At 40.3% G+C, this 22,138-nt stretch overlaps 1 protein-coding gene across 5 annotated transcripts in view; it reads right to left on the reverse strand.

Annotated features, from left to right (window-relative positions):
- Hydin (HYDIN axonemal central pair apparatus protein) overlaps nucleotides 1-22,138 on the reverse strand; it is a 352,162-nt gene that overhangs the window by 257,685 nt on the left and 72,339 nt on the right. For all 5 annotated transcript variants that reach the window (XM_040736928.1, XM_040736948.1, XM_040736939.1 and 2 more), the window contains exon 9: nucleotides 733-934. In XM_040736928.1, coding sequence (XP_040592862.1) covers nucleotides 733-934 — 202 coding nt within the window. The remainder of the gene's footprint in view (nucleotides 1-732; nucleotides 935-22,138) is intronic.

Consider the following 22,138-nt stretch of genomic DNA (forward strand, 5'->3'; position numbering starts at 1 on the left):
TAAGCCATAATGAAAGCAGCAGTGTTAATTCAGAGAGACCACAAGGAGATAAAGTGAAACCAGCTTCAGACAGGCAAGGATGGGGTCAGCCAAAAGAAACATCCAGAATATAACCTGGAGGCTGGGAGCTAAAAGCAGCAGTTTTTACGTTTTTCTTATCTCTGCTGCATCCGAATTATCATTTTTCTAAAGCAGACTATTAAAGATTCCACTAAGAATTCGTTATTAAATTACATGGTCTAGAGAGACTGGGCGGTGCTGTGAAAGCCAAGAACACAAAAATCACTGCATCCACACACTTCTTTTCCATCATTCTTCATGTTTTCTGGAAACACCTTTTCACAAAACAAGGGGGAAAGGAAAAGAAAAAAGTGCCATTGATGCTAGTCCAAAATGGATTATTTTGGGACTCACTGCAAGAGCTGAAAATTTTGATCAGGCCTTTGAAAAGTAATACACACATGCAGATTAGTGCTTTGTTTTTAAAGAATGGCATATTTTTAATTAATTAGATCTTTAATTATTGCTACACTATGACTTGGCTACATTTAACTGAACATCCATAGCATTTGATGTTATAAAGGTCCCTAAGAGCACCCCACATGAGAGCCAGCTTCCCAAGGTTGGACATTGTGGTGATTAGGAATTCACTATGAAAACAACGCTTCCTGCTCTCCACCCCCCACATTCACTGAATTTACCCCACTGTGCCCCTGCATTGCTGTTACAAACCTATATTTTTCTCTGTCCTCCTCTTCCTGGGTAGCAAATACCTTCCACTGGAAATGGGCAATGATATTAGCACGATTGTGGATGGTTATCGTCCGCTGATTGGCCAGAGATATGTATGTTTTCTCCATGGTCAAAGAATTCTTGTCCAGTCTTATATTCACATCGATGGCAGCTCCATAGAGACATACAAATACCATTTCACCTAGGAATGAACAAGGTGGAAACACACTTCAGGATGTAGTCTAGGACGGGGAGCTGGGTCACTTGATAGAGTGCTTCTCATGGGAGCACGGAGGCCTGAACTCAGTTCCTCAGAACCCACACAAAAAGCTAAGCATATGCCCGGAATCCCGGAGCTGGGCAAGCAGAGACAGATGGATTCCTGAGGGTTCACTAGCCAGCCAACCTAGCCAAAGGTGAGACCCCGTCTCAAAAAATAAGGTGGACCAAGGAAGACACCTGACACTGATCTCTGGCCTGCACAGGCATGCACACACATAGAAGACTAGTTCTAGAATACTTCTGGCCTTTAAGGAGAATCAAGGTGAGGTTAGGGAATGCAGAACAACCATTATGTACTTCATTGTCCCAGACTCAGACATGATCAGAAAACTTAACTATTGCCCTTTGTTGAAGTTACAGGAAATCAAACTATCTTTTCCAGTCCTTTTAAGAAATATAAACCACGTAAAATGTGAATTGTTATGAGAGCTTATCTAAGGATTTTCTTCTTCATAAGTACTTTTTGGGCTTACAGCCTGGCCAGGAGTACCAAGCTCTTCAGAGTTGCAAACACCTGCCTCATCGTTAGCTCCAGCTTCATCTAGTCTCTGGTTCTAAAAAGATAGAGTCAAATATAATTAGGAGGAGCTGGTCATTCCCAGGGGATTTATGTTCTCACATGGTTCAGAAAACAGATTCAGTAAGTTAGAAACTGCAAAGTGACTGAACAGAAATCGCATATCCAAACAGTAATGTCAACAGAACACACAGTGCCGTGCTATGGTAGCATACATATCAAAACCAAAAGCAAATGCCATGCGACCATTTTTAAAGGAATACCGGGAACATCTTCTCTTAGCAAGGCAACAGTTGCAGACTACTCCATATTCACAGGTGTGTGAGGTCACTGGGCATTCAAGAAGATGCAACTGAAGAACTACATTCTTTTCAACTCTGCAATGCTACAGTAAGTACATCACTCGAATGTTAAAATAGAGAAAAGGACCAGAGAGATGGCTCAGGAGGTAAGAGCACTGGGTGCTTTCCCAGAGGACCCAGGTTCAATTCCCAGCATCCACATGGTGGCTCGCAAACACTTGCAGCTCCAGTTCTTGGGAATATGACCCATGCACATAGTGTAGAGAGACAGATGCAGAACACACACACACACACACACACACACACACACACACACACACACACACACAGTAATGCTAAAAACCAGAAAGCATATACTTACATACTATGTACACTTCATGGATCTGTGCTGTACACATTTTAACTAGAATCCAGAAAGCATGATTATTTACCCTTTGCTTTTTCAGCAAACATTTCTAATTTATTAACCACAGAAAGGAAATGGTCTCCAAGGCGAGTGGCACTATTAGGAGGTGTGGCCTTGTTGGAGTAGGTGTGGTCTTGTTGGAGGAAGTGTGCCACTATGGAGACGAGCTTTGAGGTCTCATATGTGCTCAAGATACCACCCAGGGTCTTAGTTCACTTTCTGCTGCCTGTAAGATATAGAGTTCTCAGCTCCCACACCATGTCTGCCCGCATGCCACCATGTCCCACCATGATGATAATGGAGTAAACCTCTCAACTCTAAGACAGCCCCAATTAAATGTTTTCTTTTATAAGAATTGCAGTGGTCATGGTGTCTCTTCACAGCAATAGGAACTCTAACTAAGAAAACAGCATATGAGCCATCCAACCACCTTAGTAAATCAATAACTCAAGGTCTGAGAAGCTGCCTCCAGGATGAGATGCTCTCTTGCAGCTCTGTTCATTCTTGGTTATAATTTAGATTTTAAAAACCAAATACACAATTCTTCACTATTTTTCAACACTACTCTATGTGTCTGTGTTCCTTTTCATAGCCCTAGTCAAGTGGATTGGAGTTTATAGGTTCCCTAAACTTTTATCAAAGCTTAAAGAAAAAGTAAGCATCAAGCCTTTGAGTCTAACTTTTAAAGATGATATATAGATGATAGATAGATGACAGATAATCAAATTTTAAGCACCATACAAGCATGCACAAGGAAACTAAAACATTTCACTCTTTTGCACTCAAGCCTAGGCCTGAAGTTTTGAGGCAAGACGTGCCAATGTTTCCACTGTCATCCTTCAGAAAAACTTTGAGACTTTCTGAAGAATGAAAGTTTTTATTTTTTTTAATCGAGTCTTCTCTCATACAATACATTCCAACCACAGTTCCCCTCCCTCTATTTCTCCCCCCTTCTCCCCCAGATCCACTCCCCTTATGTTTACAAAAGACTAGGCCTCCAAGAGATGACAACGAAATACGACAAAACAAGATACAATAACACAAGGCAAAAGCCCTCATATCAAGTCTGAACTAAGCACCCAATAGGAGGAAAGGGATCCCAACAGCAGGAAAAAGAGTCAAAGATACACCTGCTCTCCCTGTTAGGAGTCCCACAAAAACACCAAAGCTAACAGCCTTGCAGAAGACGCGGTGCAGACACACGCAGGCCCCATGCATGCCAGTTCAGTCTGTGGAGTGAAATTTAATAATCATTGAAAGCTCATTGTTGTTCTTGTTTGCATAGTCTTAATTATGGATGTCATTGAGTTCCATTATATAAGTTAATAATAGACAAGATAAACAAAAGACCTTTACTATAAATTCTGGTACTGAAAGAACCATGTCTCCAAGATGATGGTGAACTGAGAGGAGATTAACCCAAGTTTACTGTCAAATATCTTGCTGAAACTGCCTACATCTTACAAAACACTTCAACCTTCGAGTTTATGTCATTCACTAATTCTGAACTGAGATAATGAAGAGTTTCCTTTATAGGAAGTCATCTGCATCCAAAATTTTAAAATTTCCAACAGCACACAGCTAAATATAATGATACTTGCAAAGAACTACAACTCCATATGTTAGAACTAGCAACACATGGAAAACAGAAATGGGTTCACCAAGAACAGATACCAGGTATCGCCAGATAGAGGCCACACATCGATTATACATAGCAGGTTCATAGGAACTAATGGATGATCTTGAAACTGTACCCAGAGAACAGGGGATTGAAAAAAGATCTAAAATGTGGGGAATTGCCATACTCTAGGACTTTCAGAGAAAAAAATAAAATGACCTAAATTTAAAAAAGAAGACAGCAAAGGAGAAAAAAAACTTGTAAAGGATATCTATAATAATAGAATTTTGGTTTTTATGAAAGAAATTAGTGAAATGAAAAGTGGCTCATAAAATATAAAAGGTAGCATGCGGAAATAACATGAGTACAGGGGTCTCATGTAGACCTCAGGATGGCAATGGTTATGTCTAGCCAAGATGATATTTCAAGAGAAGATAGCTAGGAATTTTCTGGAATTAAAGACATCAGCTCATAGCTAAAAACAAACAAACAAACAAAAACCAAGGTAATTCAAGTGGAGTAGACTAAAGGAAATGTATACCTAAATATATAACAACAAAACAGGGGAAATCAAAGACAAAATCTGAATGCAAAATGAGGCAAGACGTTGTCTCTAATGGATCCATGGATAGAATTATACCTGATATGTTAACTGAAACAGTGAAAACTAAACAAACAAACAAACAAACAAAAAGATGGAATGTTATCTTCAGCCTGACCAAGGGGAAAGTGTGACAAACCAGAAGTCTATAGAATTTTTCAGTTTTTAAATTTTTGCCTGAAAATGTCATTATTTTGTTTTACCTTTCAAGGATAAAGGAATGCTAAAATGTCCCAGTTTAACCTTGTTTTTCCAGGCTGCATCTTCTAGCTTTCCTAATGACAGCTGTAGAGTTTGCCACCAGGATTATGAGAGTTCCTTGTTGGGCAATTTTTTCTGGATCCTTTTATAGTGTTCTTTTTGCTTTTAAACAATAGGATGCCTATGTTTGACTTTCTTTCTTTGTATAAAAGATGTGCTGAGCTCCATGAATACATGGATGGGTATAATTTAATATTTTTAGAAAATTATTAGACAATATAACTTAGATTTTTCATTCACCTTCTCTCTGTCTGAGACTCCAGTTATACACATGCTGACCTTTTGACTGGGCCCTATGTGATTTTGCTTTGTTATTTGTTTCAAGTACTGCTGTTTCTCTGTCTTACTTTGAGCATTTTTGATTGGCCTATACTTAGGTTCATGAATCCTAGCTTCTTCCTTATCCATTCTTCTGCTAAACTTATGCAATTTTAAATTTTCAACATTATATTTTTTCAGTATGATGTTATTAAAATTTGGTAATATAAAGCAAGTCACTCCCAGGAAAAAGATACAAAATGAAAAATTGCCAATCATACCTGTAGGAGGCACAACTTAGAGACAGCACCAGAGGAAACAGAGTTGTTTCACTCGAAGGCTGGAGTGGATGTTATCCAACAACCTGGAGATCTTTTTGCTATCCTATGGAGCTAAACTTTCCCTGAATCCCCCCAATCCTGAGCATTGTTTAGAACCTGATTCTGAGCTCTGTCTCTGGGTGAACCCATCCTTTTGAAAGAGTTTCCATGTACTTTGCATCTGCCACCAATAGAGTTCATCTTTATACCTATTACAGATCCTTCCTTCTTAAGCCCTTACCCTAAGCACTGTTTGTCAGCAGAACCCATTCTTATTCTAAAGGGCACAGGTGCTTTGCTATAGAGGTATATTTTGCAAAGGAGTTTGTAGCCATCCCTGAAGCTTTAGTGTGATAATTGTCAGATAATTGGAGACTGTTCCCCCAAAGTTTTATTGTGTCTCAGTAAGTAGGAGAAATAAACTGTGAGGTCAGACTCTGGACCTGAGAGTCACTCTTCACCTCACATGAATGTTTCCCTGTCAGCTGCAAGACTTGCAGGGACCCTGCCTGACACATACCCACTGTTGCACTGAAAGGGTGATCCTTCATAACTAGGTGGAGACTACTTCAGGAATGTGATAGTGGTTCTCTATTAGAAATACATAAATGTATCATAAATCAAAGGAAGAAATGGTATGTCTTTCATTGATGCTGGAAACAAAGTTGCAAAACTCAAAACACATTGTAAAAAATCTATAGACTCTGCATTTGGCCCGGCTGGGTCTGATAGAGGAGAAAGTAGGGAGTAGGCCTAACTTATCCACACAGGAGGACTTTCTGAACAGGACCCTAGAAGCCTAAGCATAGAGAACAATTAATAAACAGGACCTCATGAAACTAAAAGGCTTACAGCAAAGACACCATCATTTGAGTGAAGAGGTTCCTTACAAAATGGAGAAAAAACTTTTAGTTATATATCTGACAGAAGGTATCCAGAATATAAAAAGAAACTGTGGTTGGGTAGGTCATGGGCACTAATGAAGAGCCTAGTACTATTAATCTGCTAAGTGGGCACAGCGTTAAACTGACTTCTAATGACTTAATTAGTGTTAGATCCATTGACCAGTGCTTCTCTCAACCCTTGTTAAAGAAGCTTCTTTTTAGTAGATGGTAATTAACAGAGAGACCTACAACTGGCCAAAGTACAGAGAATTAATAAGAGACTATGATGGAATTCTTCTTGGCCCTAAATGAGGCATCTATGTCACATCCCCTCCTCATTCCAGGGTGCAGAGATTATTGTAGAAGAAAGTGCAAAAAAACTAACAGCAGAGGTAGATGCCTACCAGGAAACAGTGCTTCCCGACCGTTGGCTGTGTCTCACCCTAGGAATTTATCCTGGAGATGAGCTGGGACAAGAAATTCAAGGATTTTAATATGGTACTATTGTTAATAAGAACAGTGTGAAAAAGCTACATATAGACCAGAAGATTGCGAGATATATTTTATTACCTCTAAAAGCAGAGCTCTGAGTGGGCATGAAAAAGCACAGCCATGAGAAAGGATCTATTAAGTGGGAAAACGCATGTGTGGAATGATCTATGTTGTATTTTATATTCTATATACAGAAGGAAGATACTATGCACCCTCATTTGCATTCATTTGAATAAAAATGTCCAAGAAACTAATAAAATGATAACAGGTTGGGTAAATGAGAAATTTGAAAGCAAGAATTTTAAATGTATACTTTTACAGGTTTTTTTAAATTTAAAATCATATGACTGCATTACGCACCCAAAATCATTAATGCAAAAAAAAAAAAGAATTGTAGGGCTTACAATAAACAGGTAAAACTGCTAGGCAGCACAGTAATGCAATAAATATAAAATGAGATGCCATCCCATAATCAAGCAAGTTAACAAAAATTCAACAGTTGGACAGTGCCCTTTTGGTACTATATTAGCAAGGATGTGAAGAACAAAATTTCTCATGTATTGCTGAGGAAATATAAGCGGTATAATTGCTTAAGTCCATTTACTACTCAGGAAAATTCATATAAAATGTCTTTGTAACCCAAAAATTGTACCTACGGGTATTTATTTAAAAAGAAAATCCTATCCAGCTGTAGGACATTGTAAAAAGATGCTCAGGGCAGCACTGCTTGTGATAACAACAGTAAAGTCATGAACAGCATAAATAAATATTCAGTAGGAGAACAGATAACATGGCATTTTTAGATCCGAGGACATGGCTTGCTCAGTAAAATTCCTATTGTGTAAGCATGAGGACCTGAGTTCATCTCCAGCACCCGTGTAATAACTAAGCATGGTAATGTGTACCTTTAACCTTAGCACTGGAGGTGCAGAGACAGGCAGATCTCCAGCACTTACTGGCCAAGCAGTCTAGGCTATCAGTGTCTCTAGGTTCAATAAGAGATTCTGTCTCAAATAATAACATGGAGGATAATAGAAAAAGACACCCAACACTGACTTCTGGCCTCCATATATATGAACATGCATAAACACAAAGTTAAAAATTATACATACATACATACATACACACATACATACATACATACATACACACACATGCATACAACGGGACTATCTCACACCAGCCCACAGACCCCAGAAAGGGCTGTGATCAGGTTGGGATTGCTCACTACAACAATGTGCATGGTAGAAGTACAACAATAACTACCAATCTTTTTCCAAGAGCCATCAATTACTATTATTATTATTATTATTTGCTGCTATTTTCCAAAGCTCATCAGATCCAGAGAAGAGGTGTGTGGCGGTTTGAAGGAGAATGGCCTCGAAGCTCATATAGGTGAATGTTTGGTCCCTGGCTGACTGAACTGTTTGGAAGGATTAAGAAGTACGGTCTTGTCAGTGTGTTACTTAAGGCTTTGAGGTTTCAAGCGCTCACTCCATTTCCAGGTAGCTCCCTGTGCTTTGTGCTTGTGTCTCAAAATGTAAGCTCTTAGATACTGCTCCAGTGCCATGGCTTCCTGCCTGTTGTCATGTTTCCTGGCATGATGGTCACGGACTCTAGTCGTCTGAAAATGTAAACCCTCAATGAACTCTTTCTTATGTAAGTTGTATTGGTTGTGGTGTGTTACCACATTGACAGAAAAAAATAATGACAAAAGTTGGTACCAGGAAGTGGGATATTGCTCTGATAAGCCTGACCATGTTGTTCTTTGAGAGATTGTGGAAGACTTTGGGACTCTGGACTAGAAACATGGTTAAATGTTGTAAGCAGGGCTTAACAAGCCATCCTAGTAGGTGTATGGAGTAAAATAGTACTGAGAGCAATGTGAACTGTGTGGGTCCAACTCAAGAATTTTGAGAAGAAGACAATATTAACAACTGGCCTAGAGACCATCTTGACATGCTTTGGCAAAGAATGTGGTTGCTTTCTGCCCCTGTCCTAAAAATGTGCCTGAAGCAAAATTGAAAACTAATGGATAAATTTTGCTGGCAGAGGAGATTTCAGGACAGCCTAATATTGACTCTGTCATGTGGCTATTAGTGATCATTCTTATTCAGGTCTGCGATTAAAAGAGCAAGTGGGGCAAAAAGAAATACAAATGTATCACTTAAGGAGAAAAAGAACACCAGGGAATGTAAAGTTGGAAGCAAGGCTTGTGTAGAAACAGATGGAAAGTTTAGTGGAAGGCCTGATGAAAAATGGAATAAAGGGAGTGATATCCTAAGGGCAAGACCCTTCCCAGCTGAGCTTCCAACAAGTAAAAGAGAAATGCCTGTGGGATTTCTGCTCTTGAAACAAAGGTAATCTTGAGCTACAAAGGAAAACTTTACCAAATGTAATTCAAGGAGGGAGCTCAGGCTCCATCCTCAGCAAACAGCTGAACTTGCTGCATCAGACACATGGTTCTGGCATTAGAGGCATGAAAGATATACTCTTAAAGGGATTGTGGAATCCTCCCTCCTCCATAGATAAGAAGAGTCACTGAGGCCAGGCACATGGCAGGGGCTTTCTGCATGGAGGCCCTGAGAGGCCACTGTATGTAGCTGTGGAAGTTCAGCCTGGACTGTGTTGGAGACTCCAGGATGTTAGAGGCGCTACAGCAATGGGATATCTGCCAAGGAGAGCTGCATACAGGAAGCATAACCAGCCCAAGAGAGAGAAGTGTGCTGCAATCAGGAGGGCAGGGAGGTTGACATCTGAACCCTTTGCCACCACACAGAGAGCTACAGGATTGGCGTTTTCCCTGCTGGGTTTCAGTGTTGCTTTGGTCCAGTATTTCATCACTAGGCACCCATTCCTCCCCTTTCGAATGATAAAGGATATCCTATGCCAGTGTATGTTGGAAGTACGTGCTTTGCATTTGTAATTGTAAGGGGTTACAATTAAGAGGTTGCTTTGAGTCTCAGAAGAGACTTTGGGCTTTTAAACTGTATTGAGAGTGTTAGGGACTATGGGGACTTTTGACGTTAGACTAAATGCATTTTACATTATAATATAACCACAAGTCTATGGGGGACTGGGAGAGGAATGTGTTGCTCTCAATGAGAATAGCCTCCAGAGGCCATTTGAATGCTTGGTTCCTAGTTGGAAGAATGTTTGAGAAGGGTTAGGAGGTGTGGTCTTGTTGGAGGAGGTGTGTCACTGGTGGTGGGCTTTGAACTTTCAAAACCCTCACCTTTTTCAGTTACCTTTCTCTCTGTGCCTCAAGATTGTGGCTCAAGATGTAATCTCTGAGCTGCTGCCCCAGCATCCCCCCTGCTTTCTTGCCTGCAGACACGGGACATGATGCTTATGGACTCACCCTCTGAAGCTGTAAGCACCCAATAAACTCATTCTTCTATAAATTGCCTTGGTTATGGTTTCTCATCACAGCAGTAGAAAAGTAGCTAAAAGGGGGGCAGGGGAAAGTTCTTCCCTTGTTAGAATACTTGCTTTGGATACCCATTTGCCTAAAGACAGCCTTTCAAAAGGCTCTCCACACTGTAGCTATATCTAAGAGGCCCAGGCTGGAGGTGGTGGCAAGCTTGTGGGAAATGCAGAGACTGCGTGGCTCTGTTGCCACGTTCTGTGTCCTTGGACTCCCTGTTCCCACTCTGGTTCAGTTTCTGGGGTTGAGTGCTGCAGTGCAGGTTAGCCAGAATCAATTATTATGTCCCAGGAAAAATAAATTTCATGGGAGCTCTCATTACATTTTGCCAAGTTTACTACTATCAATCAAGCAAAGCCAAACATGAACAAAACTAATTTTCCAAAACTAAATGTGAAGCTGGCTGTGTGCACAGTACATCCCTTACTTGGCTTCAGAACTTGAAGACAACAGAGGACACAGATATAGGAAATAAAATACATGATGGGAGCCGTGGAGTCTCCAGGGAACACGTTGATGGAGAGAGTGAGTACTTCTCATCTCTTGGTCACAGCAGAGTCAAAGCCACCACTGTCACATGCACACTGCTCAACCTAACACTGTTAGTCAGCACTCTGTTTGGGATGCTGAAATGGAGTAATCCGAGCTCACCAGCTACATGAGCTACTTTTCTTGTCTCTGACTAAAGGCCTGCCAGGACACAACTTAAGTGAGAAAGGGTTTATTTATAGTTTGAGGGGATGTCGCTCACATGGTGGGGGAGGCATAAAGGCAGGAGTATGAAACAGCTGATCATATTGCATTTATAGTCAGGAATCAGAGGCTTTGTTGCAGAACCTCTAGACGGTGCCCAGTGACACACTTCCTCTAGGGAGGCTCTGTCTGCTAACAGTCCTATCTCCTTCCCAGACCACCACCACCAGCTGGGGACCGTGAGCCTGCGGGGGCACTTTAAATTCAAACTGTGACAAGATTAAAATTGCCATTGTTCTGCCCCAAAGGCAGTGCAGGTATGTAAAAGGGACCCCAGCTTAGAGCCCACTAGGAACCCGGGTTCAAGCTCAAGCTATGGAGAGACAGTCACTAAATGTCCCTGGTTTTGTGTACTCACTCATCTCTGAAATGAAAAGAGGTTAAAAAAGAAAAAAGAAAAAAGGAGTCCTCTAGCTCACACATCCTTCTCCAGGGTTTAGCTCTGTAAGTGGGTGGAACTAGAAAACCCAATATGGAGTTAAATAGACCCAGAAAGACGAGCATCACATGTTCACACTCATCAGAGGCTCCTAGCTCCTTCAAGGTCTATGGCTTTACTAGTTCTGGGTAGCTGACTCAGATTCCAACACCAGGCATGGCTTCCCTCTTGTTGAGTAGGTCTTGAGCCCAACTAGAGAGCTGTTGGTAACCATTAACACATGCACGCCACCCCTTTACACTGAAGGTTATCGCGCCACTCTGGTCATTGTTGTGGTTCACGGACGTCATAGCCGGGTAGGACTGTTGGTTGTTATCCTCCTTTGGAAACTGGCATGGTGCCTTCTGGTATCATGGAATCTAGCCCTCAGGAGGAGGCATTCACGTCAGTTCCAGCCGAGGGGCTTCCGGCCCCTGCATCTGAAGTCCATGAGGCCTTCAGCAATCAGGACTTGCCTCTACCTCTGGGGGCTGAGCAATAGTCTATAATGATTGGGAATCTCCTAGACAGTCCTGATCAATAACTCAAAAGAGGACTTCTCATGCCTGGTATGGAGGTCTAGTGAGATAGTGTTTGGCATTCAGAAAGAGAGCACTGACAGCTGGAGACAATTTCATTTAAACTGTATACGTGTAGCTATACACAGACCTATATATATATTATGTTATTTAGGTAGATAACTGACATCCTTACTGTCATTTTGCTCTCCTCCTGTATTTATTTCCCTTCCCCCTCCTTAATCACAATCAATTGCTCACTATATTCTTTTTTGCTATTCCTTTATTAGCCTTCACAGGGATTAAAAAAAAAAGAAATCCTTCATAGCTTTAGAAAGCAAACCAAAATAAAACATGCAAATAACTGCTAAGCTGCCCTGTGAAGAACTTACACGATTATTAGATATACTTATGTATCTAATAATAGCCCACTATTTTGCCTTTGGGGAAAAACATACCTCCCCATGTCTGGCTCCTAGACTGAAATATCTCCTCCACAGTAAGAGACATCAGACTCTGAAAACGCTGAGGAGGCCTACCAGCTCCATTTCCCGACTCTGCCAGTGGTTAATGTCACCTTTAAATTCACAACCACCTCAGCAGGCATTGATTTCCATTTCTCTGTCTCATACAATAGCCAAATGTCCCGGAAAAAATGTCCTTTATGTAAAAGGAAGTTGTTTTGTGAATACTAATCTCTCTGGGAGCCCTTGGGTTACATAAAGTTTCTTAACGCCAGGCTGAACACTTTAGGACTTCAGCACAGAGCCATTTGCTTGTCCTGCAACAGTCATGTGCTGTTTCCGCTTCTCAGTTTCATTGTCACAAATCTGAGACTTCCATACATGCATATGACGTGTTTTGATTAAATCCTCTCTACCTTCCCTTCCTCCAAGTTCTACGTTTCCCTCCCAGCTTCATGTGCTCGTGTTTAAAAATCTCAGAGCTCTCTGAGTGCTGCCTGTCTGTACATGGGTGTAGGGCATCCCGTGGAGTGTGGACAGCCTCTCAAAGGCTGCATGGCTGAAGAAAACTGATTCCCTTCCCTGACCCATAGCAGCCAATGGCTGCCAATCCACTGGGGTTGGTTGATTAACACAAAGACCCATAACTGGTCATGCAGAGAATAAAAGACAGTGAGTGCTAAGCTTTAAAGAGAATCTATATCACACCCCTTCCCTGATGACTCAGGGACATCTTAGAGAATCCAGAGGTAGAAGATGGTTACCACAAGTGAGGGTCTGCCAGACACAAAATGACACTATCTATCACACATGTTGCTTTGATTTTGTCACAGTCTTCCTGGTTTATAACGTAAGACAGAGCCTAGACTAGCCTGGCACTCACTATTTTCCCCTGTGCCTCCCAAGTGCAGGGATTGCATGCAGGGGTCACCCCACACTGCTTGCTTTTGTCTTGTTCTTATAAAACCTTGAGTAGTTCTATGTACTCTTTTTTATTAATTTGTTTTTTACATTCCAATCCCAGTCCCCCCTCCCTCCTTTCCTTGAACTCCCTTCACTCCCCCCTCCTCCCTTCTGCTCCACAGAGAGGGTAATGTCTCCCATAGGAAGTCTACTTACTAAGTCTGTCCCATCTTCTAGTTGAGGTAGAAAAAAGACATTTCTCCATCCCCACACCCCTGTCTCTAGGTATCTCTCCATATAAAATGGACTCCACTAAGTCAGTTTGTGCATTAGAGTTAGATCTTGGACCCACTGCCAGTGGCCTCATATATTGTTCCAGTCACACCATTGTCACCTATATTAAAGGAGTCTAGTTCAGTCTTATGTAGGTTTCCCAGTTGTCAGACCTGAGTCAGTGATCTCTCACTATCTCAGGTCTGCTGATTCTGTGGGTTTCTCTATCATGGTCTTGACTCCTTTGTTCATATTATCGCTCCTCCCCCACTTAGATTGTACTCCATGAGCTTGATCCATTTTTTTGTTGTGGATTTCTGCATTTGCTTCCATCTGTTTCTGGAAGAGGGTTCAAGCTTCTCTGGGGTTATGGACTGTAGACTGGGTATCTTTTGTTTTATTTCTGGTATCCACGTATAAGTAAGTACATACTACTTTCTGGTTTTGGGTTATCTTATTTAGTATGTTTTTTTCTAGTTTTGCCCATTTGCCTGTGAATTTTAGGGTGTCATTGTTTCTTACTGCTGAGTAGTGAATGTGGTGTGAATGTACCTCCTTTGGGTATATGCCCAACAGTGGTATTGCAGGGTCTTGAGGTAGGTTGATCCCAATTTTCTGAGAAATCACCATACTGATTTCCATAGTGGCTGTACAAGTTTACACTCCCACCAGCAATGGAGGAGTGTTCCTCTTTCTCCACAGCCTCTTCAGCATAAGCTATCATTGGTGGTTTTGGTTTTAGCCATTCTGAAGATGTAAGATGGAATCTCAGAGTGGTTTTGATTTGCATTTCCCTGATGACTAAGGATGTTGGGCATTTCCTTCAGTGTCTTTCTGTCATTTGACATGTACTCTTCTCTGCTGTTGTGAGTATGTAGTTAAAGGTAACAATCATTCATGGGTAGAACCAGCTGCCTACACAGACTTAATTTTACTATACATTTATACTAGAAGGACAAAAAGGGAGGAAGGAAGAAGGGGGAAAATTCTGGTTCAGGCCAATGTGACTGAGCAAATACTAGGTATTAGTGAATCACTAACTATATCTGACCTCCTTCAGTAGCAGGGCACTGGTTCAAACTCCTGTCAGAGACAGAAAAGAAATGTAGCTGTGGTTTATGAAGAAATGTCCAAGGGAAGAACACAGCTGACAGGACAAACACAACTGTTAGAAACATGATTGAGCACTTCCTGCTGAGGAGAATTCAGTGATCTTTCTTCTAGAACATTGTTTGAGGAAGCATAAAGGAAAGGCATTAATCAATAGCTCATATTAAATGTTCCTCCTAAAATCAGCTCATACTTGAAGCAGCTGCAGAGGGCTCAATCTGATGCTTATTCAGTGACATGGGAAGACCGTGGTTATGAGTGACTGAAAGGGCAATGTGTTTAGGGAATCATTACTGCTTTACACTAATGTAGGTTTCTGGGCATTGATAACCTACAATAAAGACAAAAGCATGTTCTTATCAGAAGCTCATTTTATGTAACAAATAATGTCTTCAATCTTCATAAAATTATTCATCTACCACAGATGGCAGAAGCACCTCAGGGCATGGACTTTAACTTTTCCAAGACTAGTTAAGTTTCAATATACAAAATACTCTTTGTGTTTCAAATGACCCTTCCTTTAGCACAGGAGTATCAGTGTGAGCATAGGTATCCTACAAACGTACAACTGAAGCCGGGTGTTGGTGGCGCACGCCTTTAATCCCAGCACTCAGGAGGCAGAGGCAGGTGGATCTCTGTGAGTTCGAGGCCAGTCTGGTCTACAGAGCGAGTTCCAGGACAGACTCCAAAACAATACAGAGAAACCCTGTCTTGAAAAACAAGCAAACAAACAAACAAACAAAAACTCGGGCCCTCTGTGGGAGCAGATTACTTTTCAAAGCCAACAAGTGAGAGAGGGAAATGTTTGTACAGTAATAAGGAAGGTTGGGGAGACAGCCCTGAGGTGTAAAGGGAGGATGTCAGGAGTTCACAGTCTACCTTCTAACTGGACTTTGGATGGCATATGTGACCTACAGAAAGCCACTCAATTTATTAAGGCTTAAGTTTCCCTTCTTAAAATCTGGACTGGATTAGGTTATGAGTGGTTAGATTGTGCCTGGGTTGGATTATGGTGACTGGGTTAGATTGTGCCTGGGTTAGATTGTGCCTGGGTTAGACGGTGACTGGGTAGGATTAGACTTTGACTGGATTAAAATGTGACTGATCTTTAAAGCTGGGACTCTATCGTCAAAAATCTAAGATGATTAATCTCAAAATGTAATAAAACTTTTCTAAATTATACTGCAACATATGAAGACATTTATTTATAAATTGTACTCCTATACTATATATATTTAAATACATTAATATATTTAAAAAGGATGAGTTGACGAAATAAGCAATATTTTAAGATAAGGAAAAACAAACAACTAATTATTTTGTGAGCACAGAAGCACAGGCTATTCTTTTTCAAACTCCCGACTTAAAATCTTGGATCTAGTGACCCAAAGACACTTTTTCCCTTAATACACTGGTTTTTATGGACTGGTAAACAAAAAATGATGTCTTACAAAGATGTGGACATAACATGGGAAAAATATATCATTGATTTAGTGTATTAACACTCATTCCAAAATGTCACTTGCTATTGACACCAACAGCTAATAATGGGAAGGTTGTAGTTAAAATTCAATTAGTTAGGTTTTCCTTCTAGCATTTTCTGTAGAGCTGGATTCATGGATACGTATCGTTTAAATCTGGCTTTGTCATGGAATATTTTGTTTTCTCCATCTATGGTAATTGAGAGCTTTGCTGGATATAGTAGTCTGGGCTGGCATCCTTGTTCCCTTAGCGTTTGTAGGACATCTGTCCAGGACTAAGTGTCCAGGATCTTCTGGCTTTCATCGTTTCCATTGAGAAGTCAGGTGTAATTTGGATAGGTCTGCCTTTGTATGTTACTTGGCCTTTTTCTTTAGCTGCTCTTAATAATTTCTCTTTACTCTGTAGGTTTGATGTTTTGATTATTATATGGCGAGGTGACTTCTTTTTCTGGTTAAGCCTATTTGGTGTTCTGTAAGATTCTTGTGTTTTAGAGCCAAGGAAGATAACTACATTCACAAAGACACAGGCAATATATAATGACACTTTACAAAACACCAAAAGAAAAAGGGAGGAGAAACTACACAAAATAACTTCACTAACAATAAATCAAGCACAAGCAAGGATCACCAATCAATGGTCATTAATATCCCTCAATGTCAATGGCCTTAACTTGCCTATAAAAAGACACAGACTAGCAGAATGGATACGAAGACAGAACCCTTCCTTCTGCTGCATACAAGAAACACATCTCAACATCAAAGACAGACGTTATCTCAGAGTAAAGGGTTGGGAAAAGATCTTCCAATCAAACGGTCCCAAGAAGCAAGCGGGTGTAGCAATCCTAATATCTAACAAATTAGACTTCAAATTAAAATCAATCAAAAGAGATGAAGAAGGACACTTCATATTCATCAAAGGAAAAATTCATCAAGACAAAGTCTCAATTTTAAACATCTACGCCCCAAATACAAAGGCACCTACATTCGTGAAAGAAACATTACTAAAGCTCAAAATGCACATAAAATCTCACACACTAATAGTAGGAGACTTCAACACTCCGCTCTCACCACTAGACAGGACCTCCAGACAGAAACTTAACAAAGAAACAAAAGAACTAATAGAAGTTATGACCCAACTGGGTTTAACAGACATCTATAGAACATTCCACCCAAATACAAAGGGATATATCTTCTTCTCGGCACCACATGGAACCTTCTCTAAAATTGACCACATAATAGGAAACATAGCAAATCTCCACAGATACAAAAAAATTGGAATAACCCCCTGCATCTTATCAGACCACCATGCATTAACATTAGAATTCAACAGTAACACAAATCGCAGAAACCCTACAAACTCATGGAGATTGAACAATGCACAATTGCACCATCCCTGGGTAAATGAACAAATAAAAAAAGAAATTAAAGATTTCCTCGACTTCAATGAGAATGAAGACACAACTTACACAAACTTATGGGACACTTTGAAAGCAGTGCTGAGAGGAAAGTTTATAGCACTAAGTGCCCACATGAAAAACCTGGAGAACAGTCATACTAGAGAATTAATAGCACAGCTGAATGTTCTAGAACAAAAAGAAGCAAACTCCCCCAGGAGGAGCAGACGCCAGGAAATAATCAAATTGAGGGCTGAAATCAATCAAGTAGAAACCAGACAAACACTGAGAAGAATCAATGAAACAAAGAGTTGGTTCTTTGAGAAAATCAACAAAATAGATAAACCTCTGTCCAAACTAACCAAAAGACAGAGGGAGAGCATGCTAATTAACAAAATCAGGGATGAAAAAGGGGACATAACAACAGACTCAGAGGAAATCCAGAGAATCATCAGGGCATACTTTGAAAATCTGTACTCCACAAAATTTGAAAATTAAAAGGTAATGGACAATTTCCTGGATAGATATCACTTGCCAAAACTAAATCAAGAACAGATAAACAATCTAAACAGACCTATAACCCCTAATGAAATAGAAGCAGTCATCAAAAGTCTCCCAAATAAAAAAAGCCCAGGCCCAGATGGCTTCAGTGCAGAATTCTACCAGAAATTCAAAGAAGAGCTAATTCCAATACTCCTCAAAGTATTCCACACAATAGAAGCAGGAGGCTCACTGCCAAACTCTTTCTACGAGGCTACAATTACCTTGATACCCAAGCCACACAAAGACACAACTAAGAAAGAGAACTATAGACCAATTTCCCTCATGAACATTGATGCAAAAATACTCAATAAAATACTCGCAAACCGGATTCAAGAACACATCAGAAAAATCATCCACCATGATCAAGTAGGCTTCATCCCAGGAATGCAGGGATGGTTCAACATTAGAAAATCTATCAATGTAATCCACCATATTAACAATCTGCGAAAGAAAAACCACATGATCATCTCACTAGATGCTGAAAAAGCCTTTGACAAAATCCAGCACCCCTTCATGATAAAGGTCCTAGAGAGATCAGGGATAACAGGAATGTACCTGAATATAATAAAAGCAATATACAGTAAACCAACAGCTAACATCAAACTAAATGGAGAGAAACTCAAAGCAATTCCTCTAAAATCAGGAACAAGACAAGGCTGTCCACTCTCTCCATATCTCTTCAATATTGTACTTGAAGTTCTAGCTACAGCAATAAGACAACAAAAGGAGATAAAGGGGATACAAATAGGAAAAGAAGAAGTCAAACTTTCACTATTTGCAGATGATATGATAGTTTACATAAGTGACCCAAAAAACTCCGCAAGGTTACTCCTAGAGCTGATAAACACCTTCAGCAATGTGGCAGGATACAAGGTAAACTCAAAAAAATCAGTGGCTCTATTATATACAGATGATGAATTGACTGAGAAAGAAATCAGAGAAACATCACCTTTTACAATAGCCAAAAACAGCATCAAATATCTGGGGATAATGTTAACCAAGGAAATTAAAGACCTGTATATCAAGAACTTTGTGTCTTTAAAGAAAGAAATCAAAGAAGATACCAGAAAATGGAAAGATCTCCCATGCTCTTGGATTGGTAGGATCAACATAATAAAAATGGCAATCTTGCCAAAAGCAGTCTACAGATTCAATGCAATCCCTATCAAAATTCCATCACAATTCTTCAAGGACCTGGAAAGAACATTAATCAACTTTATATGGAAAAACAAAAGGCCCAGGATAGCTAAAACATCCCTATACAATAAAGGAACTTCAGGAGGCATCACCATACCTGACTTCAAGCTCTATTATAGAGCTATAGTCCTGAAAACAGCTTGGTATTGGCACAAAAATAGGCAGGTAGACCAATGGAACCGAATTGAAAGCTCTAATTTTAACCCACACACCTATGAACACTTGATTTTTGACAAAGAAGCTAAAACTGTACAATGGAAAAAAGAAAGCATCTTCAACAAATGGTGCTGGCATAACTGGGTACTGGTATGCAGAAGACTGCAGATAGATCCATGTTTATCGCCTTGTACAAAACTTAAGTCCAAATGGATCAAAGATCTCAACATAAATCCAGCCACACTGAAACTTTTAGAAGAGAAAGTGGGAGATACTCTTCAACGAGTTGGTACAGGAGACCACTTCCTAAACATAACACCAGTGGCACAGGCACTGAGATCGACAATTAACAAATGGGACCTTCTGAAACTAAAAAGCTTCTGTAAGGCAAAGGACACAGTCAAAAAGACAAAAAGGCAGGCCACAGAATGGGAAAAGATATTCACTAACCCTACATCTGACAGAGGGCTAATCTCCAAAATTTACAAAGAACTCAAGAAACAAGTCTCCAAAACACCAAAGGATCCAATTAAAAGGTGGGGTACAGAGCTAAATAGAGAATTCTCAGTAGAGGAGGCTAAAATGGCCAAGAGACACTTAAGAAAGTGCTCAACATCCTTAGCCATCAGGGAAATGCAAATTAAAACAACTCTGAGATACCATCTTACTCCTGTCAGAATGGCTAAAATCAAAAACACCGAAGACAATTTATGCTGGAGAGGATGTGGAGAGAGAGGGACACTCCTCCACTGCTGGTGGGAGTGCCGACTCATACAGCCTCTTTGGAAATCAGTATGGAGATTCCTCAGGAAAATGGGAATTAATCTACCACAAGACCCAGCAATTCCACTCTTAGGCATATATCCAAATGAGGCAAGTTCATACAACAAGGGCATCTGCTCCACTATGTTCATAGCAGCATTATTTGTAATAGCCAGAACCTGGAAGCAACCTAGATGCCCCTCAACTGAAGAGTGGATAGAGAAAATGTGGTACATTTACACAATGGAGTATTACTCAGCAGAAAAAAACAATGGAATCTTGAAATTCGCAGGGAAATGGATAGCACTGGAAGAAACCATCCTGAGTGAGGTAACCCAGTCGCAAAAAGACAAACATGGTATGTACTCACTCATATATGGATTTTAGACATGGATCAGGATAGTGCCAGTTTGCACTTCCACTGATAGAGAGTCTGGGAAATAGGAAAGAACCTAAAAGATATGCATATATGCGTAGTACCCAAGAGAAGAGGATGGAGACAGGATCCCCTGAATGGATGGGGAACACAGCGAGGAGTGGGAGGGAGTGGGACCTGGGAAGAAGAGAGAGGGTGAAAAGAAAGAGAGTTTGTCATGGGGAAAAAGTAAGTTGAGCGGGTGGGGGTAGAATAGGGGGAAGAGGGAATCATAGGATCGAATACAGATCAGGCAACAGAGCGACCTCGGGTGAGATAAAGGGATAACACCAATTGGCAAGCTAAGCAATAGTGGAGAGACCACCTCGAATGTCCATCCCTGATAATGAACTTGATGTCTATAACCATCCGGGAGCCTTCATCCTGTGACTGATGGAAGCAGAGGCAAACACACAATTAATCACTGAACTGAACCCAAGGAACCCAGTGACAGAGAGAGAGGAGTGATGAGCAAATTGGCAAAGAATGGGCTGGCAAAACCAGCAGAGACATCTGATCTGAACAGGGGAGGGCTCTTGGATCCCAGACTGACAGTGAGGAGGCCAGTATGGGACTGATCTGGACCCCCCAAATGTGAGTGTCAGCGAGAAGGCCTGGGCAACCTATGGGGCCCTGAGCTGTGGATCAGTGTCTATCCCTGATATACAAACAGTCTTCGTGTGCCTATAGCACAAAGAGGGATGCTCTCTCAGCCTGGACTCTTAGGGGAGTGCCTGGACCCTACCCAGAGTAAAATGACAGACTCTGATATCCCCTATGTGAAAGGATTTGGCAATAGGGTGGGAGGGTGGGGGGAAAGGGGAGTGCGGGAGGAGGGGAGGGAGAGGGAACTGGGATTGACATGTAAAACAAGCTATTTAAAATTTTAAAAAATTGAAAAAAAAATGAGGAGCCTAAGGCAGTAAGATCATTAATTTGACAGCAGCCTAGGTTGCCCAGTGAGTTGCTATCTTGGGAATCTACCTCTTTCCTGCCCAAAAAGAGGAATAAAATAAATGATAAATATAAATAAAATTTAAAAAATACAAAAGGGTACATAATGTAATGTCGAATAGTGAGGTAAAATGAAAAAAAATTCAATTAGTTATTTTTCCACAGTGCTCAAAATAACAGTAGTCAGCAGCCTCAGCCCAAATATGTCAGGAATCTCGTTCAGCATAAAAGGAACAAATGGAAGAACTTAATAATAAAATAAAATAATAACAAAAAAGAAAGATTTTTCAGAGTCAATTAAAAATATTGGGGATTGATTCTTCTAAATATCAAACTTTAAATAAGAAGACATAGAAGAGTTGAAAGTAAAACGATAAAAAGGATATTGAATGTCCACATTAATCAAAAGGAAGCTATCCTATTGCACAAATGTCAGACCAAGTAGGCCGTAATATCAGAACTCTAATACTAAGATATTTCATAATAATAAAATGGTTAATTCAACAGGAAGTTATATTAATATTACATGTGTGCCTACCAAATATTATAGTTTTAAAATGTCAAAATGAAAACTTACAGCACAAAAAAACAAATGCTAAATCCATAATTGTACTTGTAAATTTTAATAACTTGTACAATCTGCCAAAAAAGTAGAGACATAGGCAAAATGACATGATTATTAGTAAACATGACCTAA

This window comes from Mesocricetus auratus, unplaced genomic scaffold, assembly GCF_017639785.1.
Source record: "Mesocricetus auratus isolate SY011 unplaced genomic scaffold, BCM_Maur_2.0 Super-Scaffold_6723, whole genome shotgun sequence".
Lineage (NCBI taxonomy): Eukaryota > Metazoa > Chordata > Mammalia > Rodentia > Cricetidae > Mesocricetus > Mesocricetus auratus.